We start from the raw sequence: 26,152 nt of genomic DNA, 5'->3' as shown, positions 1-26,152 counted from the left end.
TTGACAGTCGGCCACCAGGGACCCCACTTGATCCTCCTATTGTTAGTGGACTGTGAAGGTGCGATCTCCGTGAAGCAGTGTGAAGATATAACAAGAGAATGTATGCATCGAGAACAATAAGATGGTTGGAAAACATCAATTGTACAACCCCTCAGGTAATTACTGATCTGGTGATGTGGGAGGCCCCCGAAGCTGCATACTCCTCAGGCTAGTTCCGAGAGTCAACAATTGAGTCAAATAAGCACGCAAGTTGTTGCTATTCTGGTTTCCAGGTCCTCCAGCGCCCTTTGGGTTAAGCTTGATGTCCTGGTTGGCCCGAATGTGGGAGAAGTGAGGGAACTTCTGATTGGCCAGAGCTCCCGAACACATTCATGACGAAGGCACATGCGGAGTCACACTCGTAATTCAACTGCGATTGAACGTAGTCTGTCCTATCATCACCTTGATTCAAAGGCCACCGGTTTATAACCGTCTCAACCAAAACTGCCGTTCGTGATTCAAGAGACCTATTCACTCCGAAGCTGAGGTCCTCAAAGCAACATTGTCAGCACTATTGCGTATCTGCTTCATTCGTTCGCGCCATCTCCGACACCGGCAAGAGCTTAAAGTCACCTTAGCGATTGGCACTGCCGGAACCCGGAATCAACAATCTTGGAACCGATTCTTTGGCAATTGTGAAAATGGGTGCATATTTCGAGACAATCCCTAAATCATTGATCAAGTGGATATTGGATCAGAAGGTCTTCTGGGTCTCTACTGCGCCGCTGGCAGGCTCCGGCCATGTCAATGTCTCCCCAAAAGGAGGCGCGTACTTCGGCGTCATCGATGAGAAGACGTTTTGGTATATGGACTTGACAGGATCGGGAAACGAGACCATCAGCCACTTGTACGAGAACGGCAGGATCACGGTGCTCTTCAATGCCTTCGAAGGCCCTCCCAGAATCCTGCGGCTCTTTGGACATGGCACAGTGCTCGAGTACGAGACGCCCGAGTTCACAGACTTTGTCAAGGCCCATGACGTGAAAACTATCCCCGGGAGCAGGGCCATTATTATCGTGGATATCCATCAAGTCGGCACGTCTTGCGGGTTCTCGGTTCCGTATTACGATTTCAAAGACTTTCGACCAATTTTGAACGATTTCTTTGAGAAAAAGGCCGAGAAGTTCGCGGCAGGAAACGAGAATGAGAGCATGCCAAGGTTAGTGACTTTATGTCCAGTGTAAGTCGCGATGTCACGCTAAAATAGCACAGATACTGGGCTCTCAAGAACTCATGGAGTGTTGATGGACTTCCAGGAGTCAGAACTGGCCAGAAAACGATGAAAGAAGAAGGAATCGTACCACTGAAGAAGATGGTTGGTGCTGCTGCTCCGGAGAGCTATAAGAGCCCTGTGAATGGTTTCTCCTTGGCCCAGCTTCTGTTTGCAGTGATCTTGAGTGCGCTTCTCTCAGCGTTCTTGGTCCTGCATGGAAACGAAGTCGTTGACACATTGAAGGCGGCTTTGACCCACGGTAGGAAGAGACCTATCTGGGGGTTCTCTCCCGTCTCGGTCTGAGCAAAGCATATATTTATGTGTGGTTGTGAGAGACAGATATAGTTTTCTCTGTCGTTCGGGCACCGTTCAATCGCCTGTCAGGGTTGTTGAGCGACTACTAGGCGGCCCGAATGCGCGACGGGTAGGTCACGTTATGTCCATGGCTGTATTATTTGGACTCGGAGAAATGTAGATGTCTGGTGAGAGTTTGTGGCCTGTCTCATTGCTTGTTACTCAATTGCAACGATCTTTACTTCGATAGGTACCTTAGACCTGATGTAAGAGGTATATTGCTACAGTGTTTCAAGCCATAACTAAGTTTATTGAAAACACCTGCCTTCACGAGATATCTCGCATAGGTCCCTACATGATGTTGCACTATGATTACTCGTTCCATTCACCGCCTATTCATGATTTCGAGTGTTATGTACCAATACCGGCTCTGTGGTTGGTGCTATTGGAGAGGCTAGCCTACGATCCGAGTCAGTCTCCTGCTTCACAGGCTGCAACTTCAGCTGCAGGCGCCATGTTCGTCACGAGCCCCTCAGCTGGAGAAAATTCGCTCAATTTCTCGATGAAATGTGAAATCCATTATTTTGATGCTACCCAAGCCTGGGGTTGTGGCATTGATTCGGCTATGCCCGGCCAAGCTCATGAGAGGAAATGCCTCATAAGCGTGGGCTGATCCTCGCCCTGAAACTCTCCATGATCTGCCCACCATTCAATGTACTGTGTTCGAGCTTCTCATTACAGTAATTTCAATCCATGATTCAATACTGTTGTGGTCGTTGTAGCATCCATACTAGCCTTACATTTATGACACGTCACTGCTCCTAAGCCAAGGACCTTGCTCTGTACCCTTGCATGAAGACCAAAGTTGCTCATAGCTCATTTTAAGGCGGATCCCAGAACAGGCAATGGATGCATCAGATATTCCGTGATGAACCCCAAGCGGTGTGTATCTAGGAGTTGAAGGCTATATTTGCCGCGGTCTAAATCACTTCAAGGGGTTGCGACGCAGTGACGAATGGTTCTGGATTCATCGGGCAACGTGGACCCCTGGTATCCACACAATGGTGCTACCAAAAGCAATACCATGAGATATTTCACTCAGCCTCATTTTCACCATCTTGCTGCCTGGCTAGTACATTGGATCTATGAAAGACAGGGCGATCGAACTGAGCCTCTTGATATTCTCCACGTTGTCGGTGAAAGTCTGATCTGTACCACGTCAGACTAATTGGAGATACGTGGACACTATATTGAAGGAGGGCAATCCTTACCGGCTTGAACGACATTCAGGGCTTTATCGAAGGCTGCTTCCCTCGATACTACTATGAATTCGGCCCTAAGTCCTTCTCCTTGGGGCGCGTCCAATTGCGAACAAGCCCTTTACGGCCAGCATGTATCCGAGTTTCCGGGCCTTCACTTTTCCTTGTATTGCATGGGTTTGATACTTGTGGTACGTCGGAGCGAGAAGTGCCTGACCCTAGCGTCTTGATCCGCAAACCTCGTAAGACTCACGTTCCTCTTTCTTGTTGCCACCTAGGCTTGTAGATTAATGAGAATTCTCATACCATCAATAGAGGAACCATTGGCAAAACACACAGTGCCTCGGGGATGCCCAATCTGGAGGTGATATAAATGCATGACAGCCAACGCCGTCGGTGTGAATATCAGAGTTGGGTATGCAAGTTTCGGGGAGTATCGCCGGAGATACCCGCTACTGTAGGGAAGTGAGGCAAAGTCAAGGTATAATATATACAGAAAGAAGAAAACTTTTCTTTTACGAAGACTTTCAAGGCGGTCGAAGCGGGTGGTTTTCTAGTGGATTACAGTCTGTCGGATAGGTACTGACTGTACCGTGTGTTACACAGCATCGAACAAGGGGGCAATCCCGATACCAGGCAAACCAATCTGTGGAAGGCAAAATTACACCGGGTAGGTTGTAATTCAAAACTATCATGACTAGTTGCATGAAACAGTGTTTACTACATTGGAACGACTCGAATATTAACTATGCACAACTAACTATCGTACCCTTCACCAAGTGTGGCCAAACTGATTCATGCGAGTACAACCAATTAGTCATTGACATTCATGCTTAGCAATTCAGGCGAAGGTCACTATTTGCGGTAGACTTGTGTGGGAAACCTGATAATCTTTCCTCCATATCCAACTCATTCAGTGACATTGGCTGGGGAAGGTAGACGAGAGATAGTCCCATATGCCATTTACAAATTTTCAATAGCCGACATGCCCTCATCTATTTGCTAACATGGAGGATCTAGATATGAAGCAGAGGGGGGATTTCAGGCAAGGAAGAATCTCAGGCGATGATGTGAAGGCCGACATATGAAAGATGCAGATTGCTCCAGACTATATGTAAGTTAGGGTGAACGCTGCAAATCCTACATCAACGTCATCGAAACATGGGTCTTCAACATAATGCTACCAATTCCGTTCTGGAAGAAAAATAATCGAATTCGAGCGGAATCATTGGATGAGGGTGAAAGTGAAAGTCAATCGTGAATATGGATCACGAAAAGCCCAAAACGTCAAGTCCCAAAGCACACCGAGGGGCGTGTGGTTTATTGGAAATAAGTCGGTATCTGTTTACATATCCTATCCGCACGAAGAACAACCTGATTTCCAACCTACTATACCAAGAGTATAAGTAGAAAGGGCTTCACCAAGACTGCAGACCATGCCCAGAGTCTCGAGAACAGCGAACCTCCAATTAGCTGCCAGACTGACCTTGGCTTGAAGGATGTCACAAGCACCCACCATAGTGCCCATGTTTGGTTGGATGTCTCCTCTGATTCATCTTCATGTGGAGCCCAGTTCCCTGACCTTGGAGATTTTTACAGGGTTGGAGAAAATTCAGCGTTTGATGAGGCTTCCGTCAGCTCAGCAAGGTTCTGGAGATCACGGCTACAGACACGAACCGATAGATGTATACCATGTCATCATTCTCTGGCCGCCTTAGATTTGCCCTGCGTCTGATGCTCTCCGTTGGAGAGTCAACAAGAGGGTATGTGCGTCGGAAGCCAGGGGTGTTTCATGATGAGGAGACGTCAGGCTTTTGCCTCCTCTGCTGCCTAGTCTTTCTCGCTCTTGTATGGACGGTGTCTAGTATCGTAGAAATAAAGCCACCTGCATCCACCAAACAGCGTTGGTCATCTAGACAACTCGCTTGCTCCTTGTGCCAGAGCTCAAACCTGGCCGGCCGTCTGCGGCCACCATAAGCGCCACAGCAGTTCGTCACGTCGGTGCTCTCTGACCTCAGCGAGATGCCGTGACCTGTGTTGGGTGCAAATACTTCCTGCACTGTCCTGTAGTGTTTCCGGTAGATCTTCATAGCCTCACCTTTGGTTGATCAATCTCACCGCCACGATGTCGTAGCAAGGGGCAGGGTACCCCAAGATGTTAATACATAATACTCTCCGGGACAAAGCCAGAGAGTGGCGAGTGGCCAAATGTTCGTTCACATACGAGAGCATGCGGTCCTCGTAAGCTTGTCAAGAAGTCGATATGAGACTCGTTGCCATGAAGAGGTCTCCTCAGTTCAGCTGTTTGGTGGCCAACAAGGGGCTGTGCTGGTGGCGACAGGCGATTTCGGAGCCGCCGAAGCCAATCGTTGCGGTCAACATGACAATGACGAAGGATAGCAAGTCGTCATCCAAGAGCCACTGAATGGTATGGCGCGAAGAATTTATCGCGATCCATGATCGATTCAGTAGAGAGTGAGTGTTCTTCTATTGTGTGTGGAGTTTGTGACTACACCTAACGAAGTCGCCCCCACCCTCAATACCTATTCGGTCATGCATATATTGCAGCCCCCAAAGTCCCCCATTAAACAATACCACTGCATACGCAGGTAATGTTCGGCGCCTGCGAAGTGTCAAATCTTGCACAGGGAAATAAACAGCCTTGAAGCCTTTTGGCGCCCTGAACTCCACAAGAGGTAAGCAGTGGCTGGTATGCAAGGAACATTTGGCCTGGGAGAACTTTGTGTCTGAACGGGACCATATTACATTTCCCCTGAATGTAAGCAGAGCGGTGCATCTGACGATGCGTAACTCAACCTCTGAACAGAAATGGAAACAGAGGAGCGCGAGAAGGACCATGGTCCTCCTTGGAAGGATCTCTTCGGGGGCGAGGACTGAGGTCAACTCGGTAAAATAAACTACAGAATGTGAAGGGCAAACAATCTGACCGAAAATCTGTGCACCTACTTGCGCTTACTTGTACCCTTACCGTTCAAAGATGTTCCCACAATGGTCAACACACCGGGACACTGCAGTGACCGCCATACCGGGGCGGGGAGAAAAAGCAAAACGGCACTGACTTTCTTGTGTTCGTAACAGCCTCGCCTCCCAATCTCACTTTTCCCGACAACCAACATCTGCGCGAGTCGATGTTATTTCTCCATGTTATTTTCGGTGAAGTGTCAACAGGGCAATCGACTGCCTCGCCATGCGCATGACGTGGGAATATCCCACCACAGGGAAGCTGAGTATCGCAGACATGCGACATACAGCCTTCTCATTATACTCAACTCAATCCGATAGTAAGGTGCTACCTAAATGTATTTGTCGACCGAGATTTTGCGGATCTAGGCTTATTTGGATTGACCATGGGATACCCGATCGTGTTGAGCACAGCAACGACGATTTGTCAATGTGCTCTTTGCGGCTGAGCTGAGCTCATCTTGAGAGGAACGGGTGATGTATTTTTCGAGGGCATTTGAGTCATCATATATCTTACTGTTTTGATGCGACCGAGGAACCGTAGAACTTATGAACGAGGTGGTCTGAAAAGCTGAATTGGATGGGCGAAATCCCCTCCAAGTTGGTTCGCCATGGTTCGCCAGGAGTGCGGCTCTGCGGTTGCCTTAAAACTGTAGCTACCTAAGCACCCTTGCATCGAGTGCCTGTCTTTTTTGTACCACATGTTTACACACTGTCCGCGCACGCTTGGCAAGTTCATCTAGCAGCCCGAGACCTCTCTGTACATAGCTGGCTTTCATGCCCTTGATTTCTTTCTCAGTCAATTGCCTCTAGAGCAAGCGTTTTGGATTGATTCCAACGCCAATTCACGGGCAACCTTAGTTCTTGATTGCAACTAGCCCCACTCCGCAGCTTTTCGCGATTTTGAGAGCCTAATTTTAGGCTCTGCTGCCGGAAGAACCTGTATGTTGCCTTCCGTAACCTCCCCATCACTGGGCCGCGGGTCATTCATTCATCCATCTTCTGTTTTTGACCTCGCAAAGCAGATCACTCAAAGGCCCCCGGGAGTTCTGGCGGTTCCGCACATCTGCGACGAAGGCCACATGAGGGGCGCAGACGGCGGATCTTCGTTGCCAATCATCAGTCTGGTGCCCGCCACAGACGTCCATCACGGGAACCATTCACCTTCACGACCTGACGAACTTCTTTGTTTGCGAAAACGGCAATGTCCCTATGATTGCACGTGATTTCCCCTCGGCCCATAATTCGTCTATGCCTGTGCCTGTTTGGTACTGAAGTTTCTGCCGTTCGCGCCGACTCTTCGATCAAATACATTGCCGGAGACGAGAGCAGCAACGATGACGGGCAAACCGCCCGTGGATCTCGGCTCCTCATTTACAGCCTTCCTGCGGAAAACTTCCAAGCTGGCATGCAGCATCGACGGATGCAATGAGCAGTTTGCGAACGTTGACGAGCGGGTTAGGCAGCATGTACTGGACCGGCACGCAGACCTCGTGGGAGGTAAAGGGCTAAAGACAGCGATCGAGGCTTGTCGTGGAAGGGACATTGGTGACCAGCGGCGAGGGTAGTCTGACCACTTTATATACTTGATGAATATTGCGCTAATGTCCTCACTTAGTGCCCAATCAGGGCCGATGGACAACTCGGCACAGAATAACACCCCGTCTGCTCAGGATGCCACCGTGAACCGGGATAGTCCTGTGGAAGACCAATCCTCTAAAGCTGCCATAGCATCAGGATCTCCAACTCGGCCTAGATCTACAAGTCCTCCTCGCCGGTCCAGGGCGCGCACAGGACCGACACCTGATCCCGCCTTCAGCCGGAGAGTACCACAAACACAGGGTAAGAAACTATGGACTCCAGGTGACGAGCCGGCTCAAACCACAACTTCAACGCGCCCAAAGGTGTCAGGGAAGCCTAGGAAAGGCGATGGCTATGCCCAGGCACGTAATCATCCTCCGTCGATCGAGGATGTCTCGGTCGACGAAGAGCCCCCTACGGCTCTCATTAAGCAGCCAGAAACCCGGCCCATCAGCCAGGAACAATTGGTAGCCGAGGTCAAAGGGATCTATGCTGGCCTGGTCATGGTCGAATCGAAATGTATTGAAGTGGATAACGCGCAAAGCTCACAGAATGATGCAAAGTTGAATAATGAGCAGTGGCAAGCATTAATTGCCCTACACCGGACCCTCCTCCACGAGCATCACGATTTCTTCTTGGCTTCGCAACACCCGTCCGCCAGCCCAGCCCTTCGACGTCTTGCCTCAAAGTATGCAATGCCGGCAAGGATGTGGCGGCACGGTATTCACTCCTTTTTAGAACTTTTAAGGCACCGCTTGCCAATGTCTCTTGAACACATGTTGACGTTCATCTATTTGGCCTACTCTATGATGGCCCTCCTGTACGAGACCGTGCCGGCATTTGAGGACACCTGGATTGAGTGCCTCGGGGATTTGGGCAGGTATAGGATGGCTATCGAGGATGATGATATTCGTGATAGGGAAGTATGGACATCTGTCTCGCGCCATTGGTATTCGAAAGCGTCAGACAAGGCCCCCACCACTGGCCGCCTGTACCATCACCTGGCCATCCTCGCTCGACCCAACGCGTTGCAGCAGTTATTCTATTACACAAAGTCGTTGTGTGTGCCAATCCCCTTTACATCGGCTCGCGAATCAATCATGACTCTGTTCGACCCTATTCTGAGTGTGAGCAATACACAGCACTCACGTTTAATGGCAATCGACGCCTCGTTCGTCAAGGCCCATGGCATTCTATTTAGTGGAAAATGCGCAGACGATTTCCTGCCTGCAGTGGAGGAGTTTTTGCACAATCTAAATACCCACATCGGAAGAACCACTCGACGGTGGATGGAATCTGGGTATGCACTAAGCAATTGTGTTCTTCTGGAGGTATGCTGACTTTTTAGATACTACATTGGGATCTCGAACTGCTGTGCTCTGCTGGCCTACGGCAAGGAGGACAACGTGATATTCAAGATTATCCGGCCGCAACGTACAGATGAAGCAACAGACACGAATATGGGAGAACTGGACCAGACACCAGGAAAGCTTTTTGAGCAAGCCCTTCACCTAGCTCAAGGGACATATGAGGTCGCTTTTCGCAGATTCGCAGATCCCAATGTTCTGCCGTTTTTGCACTCCATCCTGGTCTTTGTGCGTCACTTGACCTTCTTTCCCGGCGCCATGGCTTTTATCGACAAAACCTTCCCCTGGAAGCTTGTCTCCATGCTACTCAACTCTTTGCTTCTGTCATATCGAGATTACGACCGAATTCACAACGACAACTTCCCAAGGCCTGTGAAGGAACTCCCAAGGCCACTTCCTGAGGACTTTGCTATGAAAGGGCTACTGTGGGTGGACAAATACTTCCCTGTTGATTGGTTCTCCAATGACAAGATTGACGATGACGAGAAATATTTCGAGGTGGCATCAATGACTGACGAGAGGAAAGAACGGATATTATGGCTTGGGTGCCGCATTGCCAAGCTGGGGAAGTGGCTGACATACGACGAGTCAATTCATCAGTTTGGGGTTGTCAACGAATTCGAAAGAGAGGTCGAGCCTTTGTCAAAGGACGCGGAAGATGTAGAGATGTTGAACGTTTCAGAGGCTTGAGACTTGGAACTTGAGCACTCAGAACCCGCCAGCGCCACCACCAGCGAGACACGGATGGTCTCAGAGGTCGGAAGCATTCGAGCAGTCAATCAACCGTGATGGCGAACGGCAGCATTACTTACTAGCAGAGTCATCGGTCGAGGGCAAGCGTGGAAGAAACCGGTACGTTGTCCAGTTTACGAGTTTCTTCAGTGCTCATCACGATATTACCCATATGCTCTGCGCACCTTCAATGGTCTCTCACGGGAACCCTACGTTTACAAAGTGTCAAAGCTAGAGGCTTTGTCATTACGTTATCAACTGGTGGCAGCCCAGTCACCCTCTTTTTTCCCTTTTTTTTTCTTTTTTTCTTGTGACAAATACTCATATACTTTAGCATAGTTGAATACCAGAATGGCTCGGCTTCAAGTTGCTACATTGCGAAATGACCATGTGCGACCCACTGCGCGCATAAACAGCCAGGGCATACTCTTGCGACAAGGCGGCGAGGCGTCCGCATGGGCAATCCCGGGTAGTGATTAGATGGTTGCCTAGTGTTTTGATACGTGTGGGCTGTGCTACCAAAGCAGGATTGATGGAGCGGGGTCATGAAGTAAGGCAACCGAGACTACCAACCCGACACTCATCCGGTTTCAATTGCTTTCGGTGAAGATACTTGCGGGGCTTCTCCGGTTTTCGGTGAGTATGGTCGCATTGGAGACCTTCTTCTCGAAACAACAATTAGGCAACCTCGCTCTCTATTCATGGGCGGCGTGCGACGGGTCGTAGTCAGCCACCGACAAGAGACAAGCGGCAAAGGCCCGATTCCTGGAACACCTAGAACTCACAGGTTTACTGCTGCTGCGAGGGTTAGGACGGATTCACAAGAAGAGCGGGTTGCGTTCGTTTTTCTTCTAGGCAATCTGGCGATTTGCAATAGCCGGGAGAAATTTAGGTAACCATCGTAATTCACAACTTGGTGCAAGTAGGATGGCGCCAGGTTCTGCCTCGATATGTTAGCACACTTCAATCCCCCACCTGACCATAATAGCGACCCCATTGGATGTTGAAATTCGGGCAGGTCAATTCATGTGGCACACCCGTGGTCACCTGTTTCTAGAACAGAGCCATCGAACACTATCTGGTACTCTCCACAGCTCACGAAATACAGGACCTATAGTTACAGTATCAATACTTCAACTAGTATGTATCCCTGGTCCAAGCTGCCCCGCATGCATTGCAATTGTTGCCTAAGTTTCTTCGTCTCTGATGCCTCCTTTACTCTAAGAGCGCTGCGCTGCATGACAACGCATTCAAGAACTGAAGTTTGGGCAGCAACCCCTGAGGCTGATCCACCGATCCAAATTTACCTAAAGGATAACGGCACTTCATTGACTGCCCTGTCAAGCGATGCAGGAGTTTGAGTGTCTTCAAGTTGGGCCCAAAATAGACGTATTTGCCGCGATGCATGAGAACAAAGGAATCCTCCAAACAATCTAGCCTGCAGCTTGGGGGCTGAATTTTTGGCTTACCAATCTAGCTAAGAAGCAAGGTATGGTAGGCTAGTTGGAATGTGATCACTGGTACCATAGTACATAGTACCCTTTCCCTTAGCACTCAGCTTGGGCGATCATTTGGGCATCGGAGGACCCCGCCCGCAAGGCCAACCTCTTCAACCAGGACACGCGATCTCGTCACGATCGTGTGGCACTCTGCGATGTTGTTGTAGCACAAAGGTCAGATTCGCTGACCAAACAATTATGTGGTCTCGTGTCGTGCAATTGTGAAGATTCGTGAAGCCACAGGGAGATATGTCCAAAAGAACCCGAGACGCGCTGACAGCTCAGAGCTGGATCCAGCCTTCTGCAGATGTGTCTTGCTTCACTTCGCCAGTTTTGGGCCATATAGGCGAGGCGACGGCTATTGAGAACCTCAAAGTCCTATAGGTTTGTAGATTTTGAGAACCACACTGTGTAAGAACCCTGTAGGCTGAAGGGTACTTTCATAGCTCTCTGCAAGCGCAGCATAGAGTGCACTTTGTTCGGGGCTTGTGGTGGCTTACTTGAATTTCGGTGAGGTCAGCCTCGCATCATTACCAAGAACCGATTTAGTTCACGGAAAATTCGCCGTGCTTGTCGCTTGGTGTCAAAACCCGTTGCCTCACCATGACGCCTCGCCTACGGCAATTCTGCAAGGGAGACAATAGAGCTCTGCCAGCGTAGATCCGGCCCCAAGGTTTCAGTGTCAGGACAACGATTTCCACCATCTGTCCCTCTTCTGTCTTGCCCAGGCTATGAGTGCAGTGCAAACCCTTTGCACCGCATAGACATCAGCTTGAGCCAATAGCGCTGTAATGTCAGCTTTGTAGCCAATAAGCCCCAAAGCATGACGACAACACAGACGCGGTCTTTGAGGCTCATACTCTATCCCACTATAAGGGCAACGTCTCAATTTTTTATTGAAGCTGAAAACTGTATCGACCATGACGACTTCCAGGCAACCCTCTGTAAGACTTGCGTGTCAAAGCGAATAAGCAGGTACACCTAGGGAACGGGTTTCGTATCAGTCTTTGCAAGGCTTGAAGTAAGATATCGATACCCACTGAATGGTCCATACCAAGAGCATTGCCAGCCACTTCGTTGCGGCGCCGAATATCCAATAAACGTGCGAGAGTCCGAGGAGGACTAGGACTTATAAAATGAAGCGTGGGCTCGACTGCGCAATGCCATCAATCAAGTGACATTGGAGGGACTGGGGCGAATTGGATACACTGTTCCAATTAAAGAGCATGTAGATGATTCCCTGTTGAGACACGGGAAATAATAAGGACAAGTAAGAAGGGGAAAATGGGAATGATATAGGAGTAGAAGAAGAAGAGTAACACTTGAATGAAGGCATGAAGTTTCCATCAGCACAACGACTGCCGCAAGCATTTTACTCGATAGCCAAGTCTCCATTGTGGTTGGATCAACGTAGCCATAGAGCATGCACAAACTGCGTAGAGAGTGCTCCTCAAGAGATGTGCCAGCTTGAATATCTACACTTATTCGAGGAAATGGAAAAAATGTGATTACATGAAGGTCATACACTGCTTTCGAAAGAGCCATTTGACTAATGCCGACATCACGCTCGTGCGCTGTTGTTTATCTCGTTGCAAAGCCTTGCAGTGGTGAGAGAACGACGGATCGCTATGTGCGTTGACGATAAGACAACGAAAGATATTGAAGATCACAATACGAAGGATGAATTGACCTGAGGGGATATTGATGTTCCAAACGGATTTGTTTGTAAGCCAAGTGGCTTAGGATGCCTGGCAGGCGCTTGCTCCGAGCCGAAGGAGGTTGAGGGCGAGGCCAATTCAAATTCGAGTTTTCGCAGCTATAGATTCTCATGCACACTTGAGGATCTGAAGCAATTCATGAATGTCTCCGATGCCCCTGGCCCTTGTAGAACTTAATGGTGCCATAGGGTGCCCTGATACGTATACTGACCATATGCGGCTCTTCGGGGGCCTGAAGGCCATGCTCCCGGCAGAGGTCCCTGGGCTCCACAACGTCCCACACCGGGTTTAGTGGACACTCACCTGCTGTTTCACTGCAATTTAGCGCCAACAAATGAACACAGGGCCAATGACGTGTTATTGACTGCACGTTGACCTGCACCAATCAGCTAGAACCAGCAAAACCATGAGCATATCGTGTGAGCAGCATGGGCTTCCTACGAGCTTTTCCTTATTCTCCTCAGCCTGCATGAACTAGATAGCGGGAGGAACTCATGCGGCTGCGTGTCATGTGCGGGTTATTGAGCCGAGTTCCCTACATGGTGAGACTATGTTGGAGCATCACCACCACCCATCGTCGCAATTGAGTCGACAATTCCATCAAGCACGTCACGGAGATGGCCCGCTCCCAAAGGGGGCCTATAGAAAGGGATCAACGGCTCTGAACTCTTGCTGACCGGTTGAGACCCATATCGCTGTGATTTCCTCTTGCATCCGATCCCGTGACCGTAGGGCGCCACGTGCATGCACCTCGATCGAAATGGAACATCTCTGCGACACGGCTCCTCGGTCAGAAGGAGGGGGGACTGCCTGCTGCTGCAGTCCCTATCAACAAAGGCATTAAACCGCGCGACACGCACCAATGAGGATGAAACCCCGACGCATCCATTATAACATAACCAGATGACGGTCGAGTCGAGGCTTTATTGTTTCGGTGGGCTTCCTGTCGTACATGCTATGTTTACCAATGAAGGACCCCGTCGTCGTAACTGAAGTGGATGTGATGAGGAGAGGCGCCTCCTGTAGGCTTCGATTCAATACAAGTCCTGCGTGTCTCGGCCAACAGGCCCGTGTTTGCGTAGCGTTTGTTTACTGATCATGCGTAATATCCTCGATCGCGAGGTGCCAGGCGTGATGGATGGTATTGAGAAATCATTCAAAGGTTGCAGCATTATACAAGGCGATTATCGTCGCAAACTATATCGAGAACTTTTCTACTGTACGACTAAAACATTGTTTCGTGTACCGTACTTCACACTGTGGGTACATTGCTTCTCAAGGGTCAATAGAACGAGCCGCAGAGCCGGGTGCCCTTGACGAGACCTAGGGCGTGCGCGAACTACGATGTCGTACATATTTGCGTCTCCACCACGGGATGCGAAGTCATTGGACCCGAGAGACGATCATGCGTCTAGCCCCCAAGTTATCAGGACCCTCACCGAAGAATCGGAGAGTCTTGATGCCGACATCTGAGACGATGCCGACGGGAGACGAGTCCTTGACGGAATCATGACTGAATGTAAATAATGGGCCGATTGGAGGCTATCCCCTGATACCCAGACTCTTGGGTCAAGGGTGAAAGAAGACTGTATGCGCCCACATGTACTCTCAGGGGCTCCCTCAGGACTGTTGGGGCATAGGAGTCAGACGATCGTAAGGGCGAAGCCCGGGGGAGCGCCAACTGCATGGATGTGTGCACCACAGCAGCGGTTGTCATCTCCTTTTAGCAGTAAATAGCAGTGCTACGTAGTCATTGCTGACCAATCTCGTGTATCAAGAGATGGGTGCAGTATTCGTAGCGAGTTGGTTCCTTGTTGCTATTGCAGTGTACCATGGACAAGGCTTTGGTCACCTGGCGTAGGGCATTTGTCGCTAAATACCCACTGGGACACCATTCTAGAGCCCGTGGCACACCACTATCCAATGTTCAGCCTTTCTTAAGGGTCTGTAGAGCCTTCTTCCACTCTCCTGGAGACCACGAAGGCACGCTCCTGTCGATACCGAGCTCAATACCGAAACATACCTGGGCAGCAGGTCAGATGAACACGCGTTGCTGGTGGCGTGCAGTTACCGCTCCACGAACTCCTCAGAGTCCATGAACTCGATGTTTCCTGCCAACCTACCTGCTGGAACCCTTTGAAGTGGAACTACAACTACCAAAGAGGACCAGTTCAAGGGGTTATATCCCTGGATTCGATGAAGCCATGCGCAATATGGTGTCGTGGACACGAACGTCAAGTCAATTACCGAATCTAAAATGCAGAGTCTCTAAGGGGACACCTGCGAACCCATAATCAGCTTGTTTCTACAGCCGACAGATGGCAGTCGACACGCTGAAACTTATCGCAAGATTGGCAAGCTGCGAATTCAATCAACGCGCCACTACACTCCGATCGAAGAAAGCAAACAACGTAGGATTTGGCCACGGTCATGATAAAGGTGTCGAGGTTCCAACCTGAAAGCCCGTCGTCAATGTATCCTGGCTAAGAAGTTTCTATCTACAGGAAACCTATGGTTTACACAGCATCAACACACGCACCAAGAATACAATGTTCCTCGAAGTCGAGCAACCCTCCGCGATCGCCTCCCTAGACCTCGCTAATATCCTATCAATTCCGCCTGCTACGCGCCGAAGTCGTTACGGCGCAGAGTGGCTAGAGCCAGTACATTCGCCAGTCTGCTGCGTGTCAATGTCTCCCTACTGAATACATTCCAGGGGTCATCGTCAACTTCGCGCAGGCCCCTGAGTGATGCCATCGAGTTCCGCAAGGCTGTCAAGTCAAGCAGAGAACCAACCTGTGTTGTCTCTCGCGTCGGAATGCCAAGCAGACAGTAGCTCTGGCTGGCTGCCGTCGTAGAATAATCCTTACGTGGTGCGTTTGCTTCAGTAATCGTTCCCGCATAATCGCCAATATGGACAACATGGTCAGGACAGAAGTCCGCATTCGTTGAGCCATGATCCACAACTACGTAATCACCAACCAAGACAACCGAATCGTCTCGTGAACCGTAGTCGTTGAACCCAATTTCGGAGACGGGTTGGTACTCGGATTCAGAACCTTCAGTTTCCCAACCACTGCTTGACGGCCCATGCCCAGACAAGACCTTTCGAGCACACTCCTGTTGGGCCCTATCGTAGACGAAGGTGCTCCTTGAAGCGTTGAGGGTGGTATTCCCACAATCATTTGGGAGATACTCGTGGGCATGTCGGTCATATGTGTTCTGCTTCGTGTCGCAGCCATACATCTCTTCAGGGTGCCCCCCTATTGCTTCATCTGGAAGAACGCAGATATCTTTGAGTCTTGTGTAGCGTAGTACTGGTAACCGACTAATACTGCGACCTCCATATGTGCCCATCCCGGTGCTTGGCACACCTTCGACTCGCACAAGATCTAGGCCACAGTGCGGTGTTTTATGCGACTGGCTAGCCACACCAAGCTTATCACCAACCACGGTGGCAGCTACGTTCCCGTGTGGATCCGTATTGGATCTGGATATTGCCAAACCCAGTGTGGTATTTGATCCAACCAAGGGGCAGACGTCAGTGACCAAGTCGTACAAGAGATCGGAGTTCTCTATCCAGTCCGATCGGGCCGTTCCCAAGCCTGGATCTTTGTTTTCAGCCAGCTGAGGGTGGCCGCGCTCGGCGAAGAATCGTGTAGTGGTGATTCCAGACGGACAGGTGGCTTTGGCAAAGTCTAGACGATCATCTGCATTTACCGCTTGCTCTACCTGATGGATGAGGATATCCGCTCCATTTGTTGCCTTTGGTGATGGTGTGGGAGTATCACTACATCTCCTTGATACAAGGACCCACGCACCCTCGCCTCCAGTATGGACAGGTTCTGTCATGTCGACAAGATGTCTTGCTTATTGCTGGGTCGGTGGAGTTACGTGCCTTTCGGACTTTGTGGGATCAAGGGGGATATATGAACAGCTCAGAGTGACTCGCTTGGTGGTTCAGCCAGTGTAGAGCAGGTTGCAGATATGGGGTGTGCAGTCAAATCTGGCAAAGCATGGCTAGAGTCTGAATTGCAGTATCGTTTGAACAATCGTCAAGGAGTTTGTGCCGGTTGTTCTCAAAGTCTTTTTGACGATACTTCCAAACTGCGACTGGACTAATTATAGGATGTCTCGTCAAGTAGCGCGGAAAAATAAAGAAGCTACACTATAGAGAGAACCCAGCTCTTGGATCGCAGAGCCTCATCGTCGTGTATCCGTTGCTGCCCAAGGTAGCCGACCCCTCACCGGTTTGATGGTGTTGATCTGCAAGTCCTTGGGCTGGCTTTGGGTATTTGGTGATGATCGTAGCGGTGAAGAGAACAGATCACTCCCAAGATTTTCCTCAACGTGTTCAGGGCGGTATCGGGGAGTCGGAGACCCCTCGGAAAGGAAGGGCTTCTTGCACATTGCAAGTATTGACTCTTCAATGGCGCTTGTAGCATAGGCGAGTTCGGGCGAGGCACACTCTACATGGTTAGTTATGACCCCACCGCCCCTACGGAAATCAAGTAGCTTCAAAGCAATAGGATGGTTGGATCCAATTTAAGGCTGTCGAAGTACGAGACACAAGGTAACAGCATTCTCGGCCCAGGCCGAATATGAGAGTTAGTCCCGTTGGGGGGTCAGACGATGACACGGTTGAGTGACAAGGCTTGGTTGGTACCATGCGTCGGCACGATCGCCGCGTGCTCAGAAGATATTCATAGCTCGGTTCCTGTTCGACGCATTGCTTCGCCCTAAGGCCAACGACAGCTAAAGTTCTCGTGAGTGTCACTCAACTGAGAACAAAAGCCTATTGGTGTTGATAAAGAAATCGGCCAGGAAGAGGATGCCTCGCAAGGCGCCCTGGAGAATGTCACAGCCGATGTGGACGAGATTGATTGGAAATCCGCGGTCAAGCTTCAGATCCTTGGGCCGATGAACGGTGAACCTGGTGGTGACGGGAGGTTCAAAACGGTTGGATGAACTTGCAAGAAGCAAGGCACCATCTCTCAAATCAGCGGCCATGCACATTAAGCTTTCGAGTTGCTATGTCAGAGCCTCCGGGTCCAGGGATGTTGGGCTGAATTTCAACTCTTCAGGGGTTTACTCAGCCTGACCAAGACACACACCATTGCACAGGTGAAGATCCGAACAAGCGTGCCACGAGATCTGCCAACAAGTAGCGTCCCCACGGCACCCTTTCCCAGGCATGACACTCTGTGTCGATCAGAGTGTATTTAGGTAGGGATTAGAAAGAAGAATGACGACCAATTGAGAATGTTTTACCTGGCCTCTCGGCTCATAGCATCTGAAAGTTACAAAACAGATGAACTGATACATTTCAGCCATCAGTACCGACCTCAGTCCGACCCATTTTATCAATGTAGCAATGCACGGAGGGGATGTGCCGCGGAGCTGGCTGGCGGCGCTGACATCCTGTTAGTCCCACGGATGTCAATAGATAAGGAGATCTAGCGGCCGATACTTCACCATACCTATACTGAACTAACCCTGCATGGATTCATTGCGTGCTTCTCGTGCGTTAGCGATCAATCCCTAGGGGCTCCACCGTAAGAATGAATAGAGGCTCTACCAATTTGGAATGAAAAGGGCGAGTTGGTCGGGTATTGAATAGAGCTCCCCTTCTAATCCTATAAAGTGGCTGAAACTGGTCTTGGAGTAAGCAAAGCAGCGCAGCATCTTCATCGTGTAACGTGACCAATCAACTCTAGAGTAGACCGGTGAGGACGACAGCAATACCTACTTCCAGATCCAGGCCATGCGTACAATGAGCCGCAAAATAAATGACCGAGGTTGTTTTCAACAGCAGTTGGCCCTCTCCTGGATGAAGAACAAAGTGGAGAAGGGGCCCCAATGCGTGCGGCTGCATTGGTATTCTCCCGACGAGGACAGCGGGGTTCGACACAGCACCCGTTGGTGTGGCTCTGGACTTTGTTCCGCTGGTGTCTTGGCCACACAGCTTGTTCATGCTTGCTTTTCTCCTTCCCCAATTGACAGGCACAACATCTTGGGCGATTTCCGTGCACCGAGGAGAGCCGAGCGAGAAAGCCGAGAGCGGCGACAGTCTCAACTGGATTAAGAGACACTTTATCGCAAGTAGGAATGGACTAGTAAAGTTAGCAGGATATGCAGCGCTTACGTCCAGGATATACACACCACCGTCTTCTGGACTCTAACCTCATGTATCAAGGAGTTGAGATCTCGTACAGTGAAGTAGATCAACAAGCCGTGCCACCACGTATCAGTCCTACATCAGGGATGCGGGTACGCACCACCTCACTCGTGTCGTGTTCTACTGCAGGAAGTATGCCACGAGGTCACATGCTTTACTGAGCTCAGCTCTCACCAGTCTAGACCAAACGACTTAAACTGGCGGAGGCTGAAACGTGTGCTGGCGCATACCCCTCAGGTAGCACTGAGACCTTTGGTTTGCTTCGACTGTCAACGGCCTTCGTTGGGCAACGATGCTTGCGTCTCCTTGACGTTCGTGTAGTTAGATAGGCCCTGAGATTACCAACAGTGCAACATTTGCCTTCGTAGTCTTCGGTTTTAGCAGCCTTTTGGTGAGGTTGGTGGCATGCTTCACGGTAGGGAATCACCTTGTGGTAGAGTCACTTGATGCCCCATGGCTCGTCAAATGTAGTGGCTTGCAGCGGGTCTATCCATCGTGCAGCAGCGCCCGACTCCTTCCATGCGACCTGTTTTCCCTTTCTAGCCAGCCTTATGGCGTGTCAAGATCAACGTGCTCATGTCGATCAGCTGCTGCTTTGCATTGGAATGAAGGCCGAATCGATCGTGTTGCAGCAAGCGCACGAGGTAGCTTCAACGGTGTTCTTGGGAACCAATTCCTCCGAGACAATAAAAGTTGAGCATATCCTGAAGTCTTTCGTCGACAAGATCAGAACATCCCATGCTTCCAATTCTCAAATCCCCTGGCTCATACTGCCTTACCGACGTCCCCTCGAGTCGAGGCTGGACAGACTCTTGAATCTGGACTCAATCCCGAGCTCTTTCTCGTACTAGAAAAATTGGCAGCAGACCCTTAGCGCCCTATACTGCGGCTCTGATAGTTTCTTGGTCGGAAATTCCTAGGGGGACCATTCTGTTGGGCTGCAACGTAGCTCCCACAACCCTTCCTTAGTTGGAGGACAACAGGCTTTGGACCATGCATACTCACACATGCCGGCGGTCAGCAGTGCGCGCCCCGATACTTGAATGGCGTTCCATTTGCGGATGAAGGTGAAGAAGGCAACTGCACACTCGTCGCCCTTTGTCGCTCGGGTCCCTTTCCTGTATTCGGTCCATTTAACCTCTTTTGAATCCAAGGTGCAGTGCCAGTCAATGCCCAACCCTTGACCGAGACCCCAGCAGTCTAACACGGCTGCCGTGACAGACCTTGAAGGTCAACCACTCAAATAGGGCTTCAAGATTGGATCCACGTCTGCCATAATGTCGTGGTTGGCTCCAAGAGGTCGAACACGGCTGCCCCCTATCCCTGCTGGTCGCCTTATGTTGCTTCGAGTCGTCTTAGGGGTAGCATAGTTCGCACAATGAAAAAGGGAACCATCGGGGCGCCGCGTATGAACCTGGACTATGATCATCTTGCTTTGCTATCAGAGATGCTGCGAAATTGGGTAACACTTGATTCCGCAGTACTGTGCTTCTCTTCTTGATCACATCAAGTGTGGTCAATAAAAGCTTTGCGTTTCTTTTCTCTGACGCCCCTTAATATTGCGCTGGCCTCGCGGTTGTATTCGGAGTTCGCTGCGTGACCGACTGAAAACAAAGGGAACGACTACCAAAATGGCAAACCGTGCATCCAGACGTTGGACGAGGACTTCGAGTCCCGAGAGGCGCACGTCCAGGCGGGCGTCGGCCATTAATGATTCGCATGACTCATCATGCCCTTCGACGGAGCCTTTGAACCATGAGGTTTCATGGTCGTCTTCTCATCGATATTCTGGAAGGCCTGAAGACGAGTTCGTAGCCACAAGCACTCAGACCCCGTTTTTCGCTGACCCCCACAGTTACGGTGCTGTGGATGCTGTGACATGTGACAGCTATATGGATGATCAATATCTGTCCAATGAGACGTCCCACGCCACTGAATATCAAGATGCTAGCACCAGCTACTACATATCCCACTCTCCCACGGACGGAGGGTCTGAAACTGCAGTCGGTCAGCATCCGTATCTCTCGTATTACGGTCATCCGGGGACAGGCTACCACGATCATAACAACACCGCTGCAGGCTCATGGACCAACTCCCAGGGGGTGGACGACGTTGACTATTACTATCAGTCTCCCAAGCCCATAGAGGAAGAGCCAGAGCAGATCGACACGCAAGATTCGGCTTATATCTCCACTGGAATGGGCGTATATCATCAGCGTAACCGAGGCTCAGGAGACTCGTCATCGTCAACCGAGGCACAGCAGGGATCTGTTCGGTGAGTCTAACTTTGTTGCCTCTTGGATTTTCTTCTAAAGTTACCCAGAGGTGGAAGTGGTCGGCCTCGAGTCGAAAGAACGCGAACTATCGAACAGAGGCAAGAAGCCCTCGATCGTCATGATATTGACCCCCCAACCGGCAGCCAACAATCCTATTCAAGGCACGAGACCTTAAGTCGAATGACGGACATGTACTACAGCGTCGCATTTCCTGCTCATGAGTCATCCTCTTCGACGGCAAGTGCAAGACATACAAGGGCGAACAGTACTGTGTCCAGCTCAGATCGACATGAAAGATACTATCGCACCGGATCCAGAAACCGTACGGAGAGGGACCACGGCGATCGTATGCCGAGCTATTGAAGAGGAGGAAACATCATTATCGACATTTGTTTGCCAGGCCCCAACTGCAGATTGTGGGTACTCGGTTGACGTGACCCCTATTTTCGACTGCTGTTGTGTTGAATCGGGTAGAATCGTCCATGTGAGCACTATAGCAAGACATGAAAGCCTTTGAGACAGAAACTGACCCAATGTCCCTCAGTATGGTGCATCCTCTGCTGAATGGAGCAGAGGGGGGTTTGGTTTACTATTTTACTGGGTTGGTGCTGGAATTTGCCCCAAGCGCCTCACCGCCACTGAAACGCGCAGTTTTCAGATGCTGCGGCGTGTAGTGGCAATCTTAAAGTATTGAGTCATGCCAAATGCATGTGGCATCTGGCTTCACTTCCTTTTCTCTGTGTTACGGAGATGAACGCCTCTTCGTTTATAGCTTCATGTTTTAGGTTTTGTTCGCTATCCCTCATTGATGCGCTGTTCTCTAGCAATGCAGTCTCGTATTGCGAATTGACATGTCAATTTCTCTATATCGAGTAAGCTTTAGTGCCCAACCGGCTCTCTGAGCTCATTTCGATTGTATATAAGCTCTACTCGCTGTAGCATACCATGAGGCACTCATTTTCGCGCCAGGCCTGTGCGAGATATCTGAAGCGAGACGTCTGGCTTGAATGACCGAAGGCTGCATGATCTATTTCCGATAGGTACGCCTCTTTATATGGGATCGATCGATGAGAGGTTCTGGAACGGTTTCTTGCTGCATCATGTGCCATCGGCCGACAAGAAGGATTGCCAGTAATTTCTAACAGGTGCAGCACGAAGAAAAGGGCTGCACAGACCTGACTTGGTGCCCAACCAACGGCCAATCATACTTTGCTTTCACACACCTATGAAATGGTCGGTGCGGCTGTGCATCTGTGCCTACCAGGGAATGTAACGCTTCATTTCTTAGCTGATTCGACACCGCCGTCGGACATGGCTATCGGACCGTGTCATTGATTCAGGGGCGTGCCATCTTCCGAATTTGTTGTCGCAAACATGTCATGCAGTTTTGCCTTCGCGATTGAAAGTACCTGAGGCAACCAATCCGATTGCAAGGCACCACTCCTTTTCGGGTTCACCAGGAGGGTCAAGATATTTCTGTCGCCTATCACACTATTAGACGCCCTATCATTCTCGCCCCATGTTCCACGACGGCTGCATACTTGTAAAAAGAAAGGACTCCCATGCTTGGAGACTTCTGGTGTTGGGTAGCAACTAACAATAGGGTGCTCGCCAACGTCTAGATGTATACTTATAGGTCGTACGTATATATGATTGGTGAGTTGACTGAGTGGCAGCTGGACAGACTACTACGTTAATCCCTTATTGGATTTTCAACATGCTCGACAATCGCTGATAATGACCACAAGTTTGAAGTTGGGTTTCAGTTCACGGAAAACGGCACGGTAAAAGCAGAAAGATTGCTTGCTCTAGAAACAAACTATACCTGGCTTCATCTTTTAGCACAACGCGGGGTAACACAGGCGCTGGCGAGACCTGTAAACTCAACTCAAGCCCATTATAGAACTCGTTCTCAAGTACAACCAGCTTGAGTTCAAGCTGCGTCACGCACCGCAAATACATATCTGAAAACATGTCAGAACAGGTGGTTGCTTCATACCAGAGGGTACCGCTACTTGAAATCACCCGTAGACCAAGTTAGCTCATACCCCTGTCCCACTATACCCTTGTACCTCGGCACGACTACACCGAGACGATCTCCCCGCGATCTAGAATGCAGCCATTGAAGCCGGCTTGTTTCTGACTTGGACAACTAGACCAACGTGCGATGTTCTGGGGGCAGATTGTCTACAATTCAGAATGAGTCCAGAAAACTCGACAGGGCCGGGACCGGAGCCGGAGCCATCCTCGGCAGCTTACTTCAAGTCGATCCCCTGGTGCGCGGCTCACCTGACCCCCAGCACCGAGTCAATAACATACTACCACCCTCCCTGGACGCGAGACCTGGATCCGGGCTCCGGGACAGCAAGCCCAGCCTCGGAGGGCCAACAGCCGCGGATCACCGTCAGCGACCAGTTCTTCTCGAGCACGCTCAACACGGCGGAGACGGTGCCGCGGTCGCTGTGGTTCTACCCGACGCCGGGGTCGCCATCGGCGCTGGTGCCGACGCTGCGGGCCCTGGTGCGGCTCGAGGCCGGCGTCGGCGGGTACCCGAGATTCGCGCACGGCGGGGCCGTCGCCACGCTGCTCGACGAGATCACGGGCCTGCTGTGCACGCTCAACCGGCAGCGCGGCGCCCTCGACCGCCGCCCCGCCATGACCGGGTTCCTCAACACGCGGTTCCTGCGGCCCGTGCCGGCCCCCGGCATCGTGCTGGCCGGCGCAGAGGTCGTGCGCACGGCCGAGCGCAAAACGTGGGTGCGCGGTTGGATCGAGGGCGAGGGCGGCGAGGTGCTGTGCGAGGCTGAGGCCCTCTTTGTCAACTTGAAGGGCAGGCTGTGAGGTAGACTTCTGCCCGGATTGCGAGGCGAGGCTGTAACTAAAGGGGGGAGGGGGGAAGGGGGGTTGTTGATCCGCCTTCGTGTTCTTGGCTTCATTCAGTGGATGCATCATCATGGTCGCTGTTATGGGACCAAACGCTTTAGATCGGGGGCGACCATAGATTTATACAGTAGACGCATCTGGCCATTCCAATTTGATGTGTACTATGTTGTCTCAAGTTAAGTTTGACAGCTCTCACAGTTCCGAGATTCCTAGGCGTACAGCTATATGCCCTTCAGCAATTAGATCCTTGCTCGATCTCTATGATGGTGGATCTTGAATCACTGTGCCGTCAAATTGCTCACTATTCGGTGTCCGCCTGGATGCTAGTAACGCACGTCCTCACCGTCCCCGGAAAGTGAGCTCCCACCTTCCTGGGCTGTGGCAAGCACCCAAGAGAGCACGCTCTCTTCATGTAAGGCACTGCCTTTCTGGCACTGTCCTCGACCATGGGTCCCACCTGGCCCGTGGCCAAAGAGACCCTTGCAGTATACCACCACTCGACCCATTGGCCCACTGGCATAATTGTTCGTCTTCTGCAGTTGGAACACGGCAGATCCCCAAGGTTGGCATTAGTTTGTTGCTGAACCACAATACGGCGAAGGAGTTCTGATAAATGTGGTGGGGCATCATCTGGAAGATATGCCGGCAACAAAGGGAGCTGGCTCGTTTGAGAACAAGACTTTAATGCCAGTTCGAGCAGAGATGGAACTCTGCTGGCTTCCCCTGTCGAAGAGTGGGCCATAGACGTAGGAAGCGAAGGCGGTAGAGTAAGATCCTCAGTTTCCAGCACCTTGAGGTCACTCTGTGCGCTCGGCAAGTGAAACTTGGAGATGATAGCACCGCGACTGTTCATGAATTGCACTGGTGATCGAGCTACAATCCTCGCACGCCACGTCGAAGTGAGATCACTGAGCGAGTCCTGTACGCCATCTCCTAGACCATCTCGTTTATCAAGCCACGTTCGCAGTACCGCTGTGTTGTTCAACGTCTGTTCATGAAGAAGGATGATGTCCTTTGAATCTTCGAATAGCTCGGGGTCCAGGTCCGGGATGGGATTGTCATCAGTGTCGGGCTGATAAAACGGATTGGGATCGAGAAGTAAATCCTCGAGCTTTGAGGGATACGTCATCAATTCCAGAAGCTCTCCGGGCAGACATCGAAGGCGGCACAGAGACACGTTGAGAGACTTGAGATTACGCAAGTTGCCTAGTGAGGGCGAGAGCTCCGTGATCTTGGTGTTGCGGAGGCTGAGCACTGTGAGAAACTCCAAGTTGAAAAGAGCACCAGGCGCGCGACGCAGTGGGTTCTGCGCAAGATAGATTTTCAGAGAGGGATCCCTCTGCACAAAGGGCACTCCCTCCGTGACAGTTGGTATGCATGCAAATTCTGATAGGGGTGTGATGGTGGCATTAGACAGATCCTCAAGGCCAATAGAGCTAGATATGAGTTAGTGGACATGTATCAACCCATGAATGATTGCTGATGAGATCGAGGGGAATCATGGGGTACCTACGTAAGATTCACGTCCTCTTCCCCGTTCTCCAACGCTTTGTAGACAAGATCCCGTGCGAACTCTTCGTTCTCAGATATGGCCGCAGGCTGGCGGGAAACATTAAGCTGCGGCAATCTGCACGGGGCGGGCTGGGGCAACTCTAGGCCGGCCGCGTCCTCGAGATCCGTCGAGGCATCACTGCCCATCCAAACACCACTGTCGGCTGTGCGTTGAAATGTCCGCTTGCCCGTGGGCTTGGGCAAGCGCACCTCATCGCCCAGGGCGGAGTCCGAGGACGCGAGCTGTTGCTGCTGATACCATGAACCTACATATCGCTTCTTGCGGTGACGTCCTTGGGTGTAATTCTCCAAGCTGGGATCATCGTCACTGGAGAACACAGCTGGGTCGCTCGAGTTTGAGAAGAAGGGCGCAGGTGCCGCGACATCATACCCGTCCCCACGCACGCGTTTACGCGTGTTGTTGAAAGACTGCGTCCCCGAGTTCCACGACACGGCAGGGAAGCGCGGGAGAGTTGGGAGAGTTGGTTCTTCAGCCATGATTGTGCAACCGGACAATGACTGAGTTTTCTTTCGACCAGAATGCCCGAGTTGCTGCTCTTGGTTGTGCAAGGAATATGAT

The 26,152-nt window shown here is 50.9% G+C and overlaps 6 protein-coding genes across 6 annotated transcripts; 4 read left to right on the top strand and 2 right to left on the bottom strand.

Annotated features, from left to right (window-relative positions):
* Nucleotides 1–680: 680 nt before the first annotated feature.
* JN550_003996 (uncharacterized protein) lies at nucleotides 681–1,555 on the top strand (the record flags this gene model as incomplete). Its single annotated transcript, XM_049315463.1, has 2 exons — nucleotides 681–1,198; nucleotides 1,252–1,555. 2 exons carry the CDS (start codon nucleotides 681–683, stop codon nucleotides 1,553–1,555), a joined length of 822 nt encoding a protein of 273 aa, XP_049174018.1.
* Nucleotides 1,556–7,124: 5,569 nt separating this feature from the next.
* On the top strand, nucleotides 7,125–9,425 carry JN550_003995 (uncharacterized protein; the record flags this gene model as incomplete). Its single annotated transcript, XM_049315462.1, has 3 exons — nucleotides 7,125–7,351; nucleotides 7,406–8,668; nucleotides 8,717–9,425. 3 exons carry the CDS (start codon nucleotides 7,125–7,127, stop codon nucleotides 9,423–9,425), a joined length of 2,199 nt encoding a protein of 732 aa, XP_049174017.1.
* A 5,881-nt stretch (nucleotides 9,426–15,306) lies between these two features.
* On the bottom strand, nucleotides 15,307–16,536 carry JN550_003994 (uncharacterized protein; the record flags this gene model as incomplete). Its single annotated transcript, XM_049315461.1, has 1 exon — nucleotides 15,307–16,536. The coding sequence occupies one exon, from the start codon at nucleotides 16,534–16,536 to the stop codon at nucleotides 15,307–15,309; it is 1,230 nt and encodes a 409-aa protein (XP_049174016.1).
* Nucleotides 16,537–20,493: 3,957 nt separating this feature from the next.
* JN550_003993 (uncharacterized protein) lies at nucleotides 20,494–21,141 on the top strand (the record flags this gene model as incomplete). The annotated part of the gene is made up of 1 exon (XM_049315460.1): nucleotides 20,494–21,141. One exon carries the CDS (start codon nucleotides 20,494–20,496, stop codon nucleotides 21,139–21,141), a length of 648 nt encoding a protein of 215 aa, XP_049174015.1.
* Nucleotides 21,142–23,337: 2,196 nt separating this feature from the next.
* Nucleotides 23,338–23,979, top strand: JN550_003992 (uncharacterized protein; the record flags this gene model as incomplete). The annotated part of the gene is made up of 1 exon (XM_049315459.1): nucleotides 23,338–23,979. One exon carries the CDS (start codon nucleotides 23,338–23,340, stop codon nucleotides 23,977–23,979), a length of 642 nt encoding a protein of 213 aa, XP_049174014.1.
* Nucleotides 23,980–24,322: 343 nt separating this feature from the next.
* On the bottom strand, nucleotides 24,323–26,070 carry JN550_003991 (uncharacterized protein; the record flags this gene model as incomplete). The annotated part of the gene is made up of 2 exons (XM_049315458.1): nucleotides 24,323–25,457; nucleotides 25,535–26,070. The coding sequence occupies 2 exons, from the start codon at nucleotides 26,068–26,070 to the stop codon at nucleotides 24,323–24,325; spliced, it is 1,671 nt and encodes a 556-aa protein (XP_049174013.1).
* Nucleotides 26,071–26,152: the final 82 nt, after the last annotated feature.

Source organism: Neoarthrinium moseri (assembly GCF_022829205.1).
Source record: "Neoarthrinium moseri strain CBS 164.80 chromosome Unknown scaffold10_Wmoseri_CBS_16480, whole genome shotgun sequence".
Classification (NCBI taxonomy): Eukaryota; Fungi; Ascomycota; class Sordariomycetes; order Amphisphaeriales; family Apiosporaceae; genus Neoarthrinium; species Neoarthrinium moseri.
The sequence above is the reverse complement of the archived record's forward strand: the minus strand, read 5'-3'. Positions and strand labels throughout refer to the sequence as shown.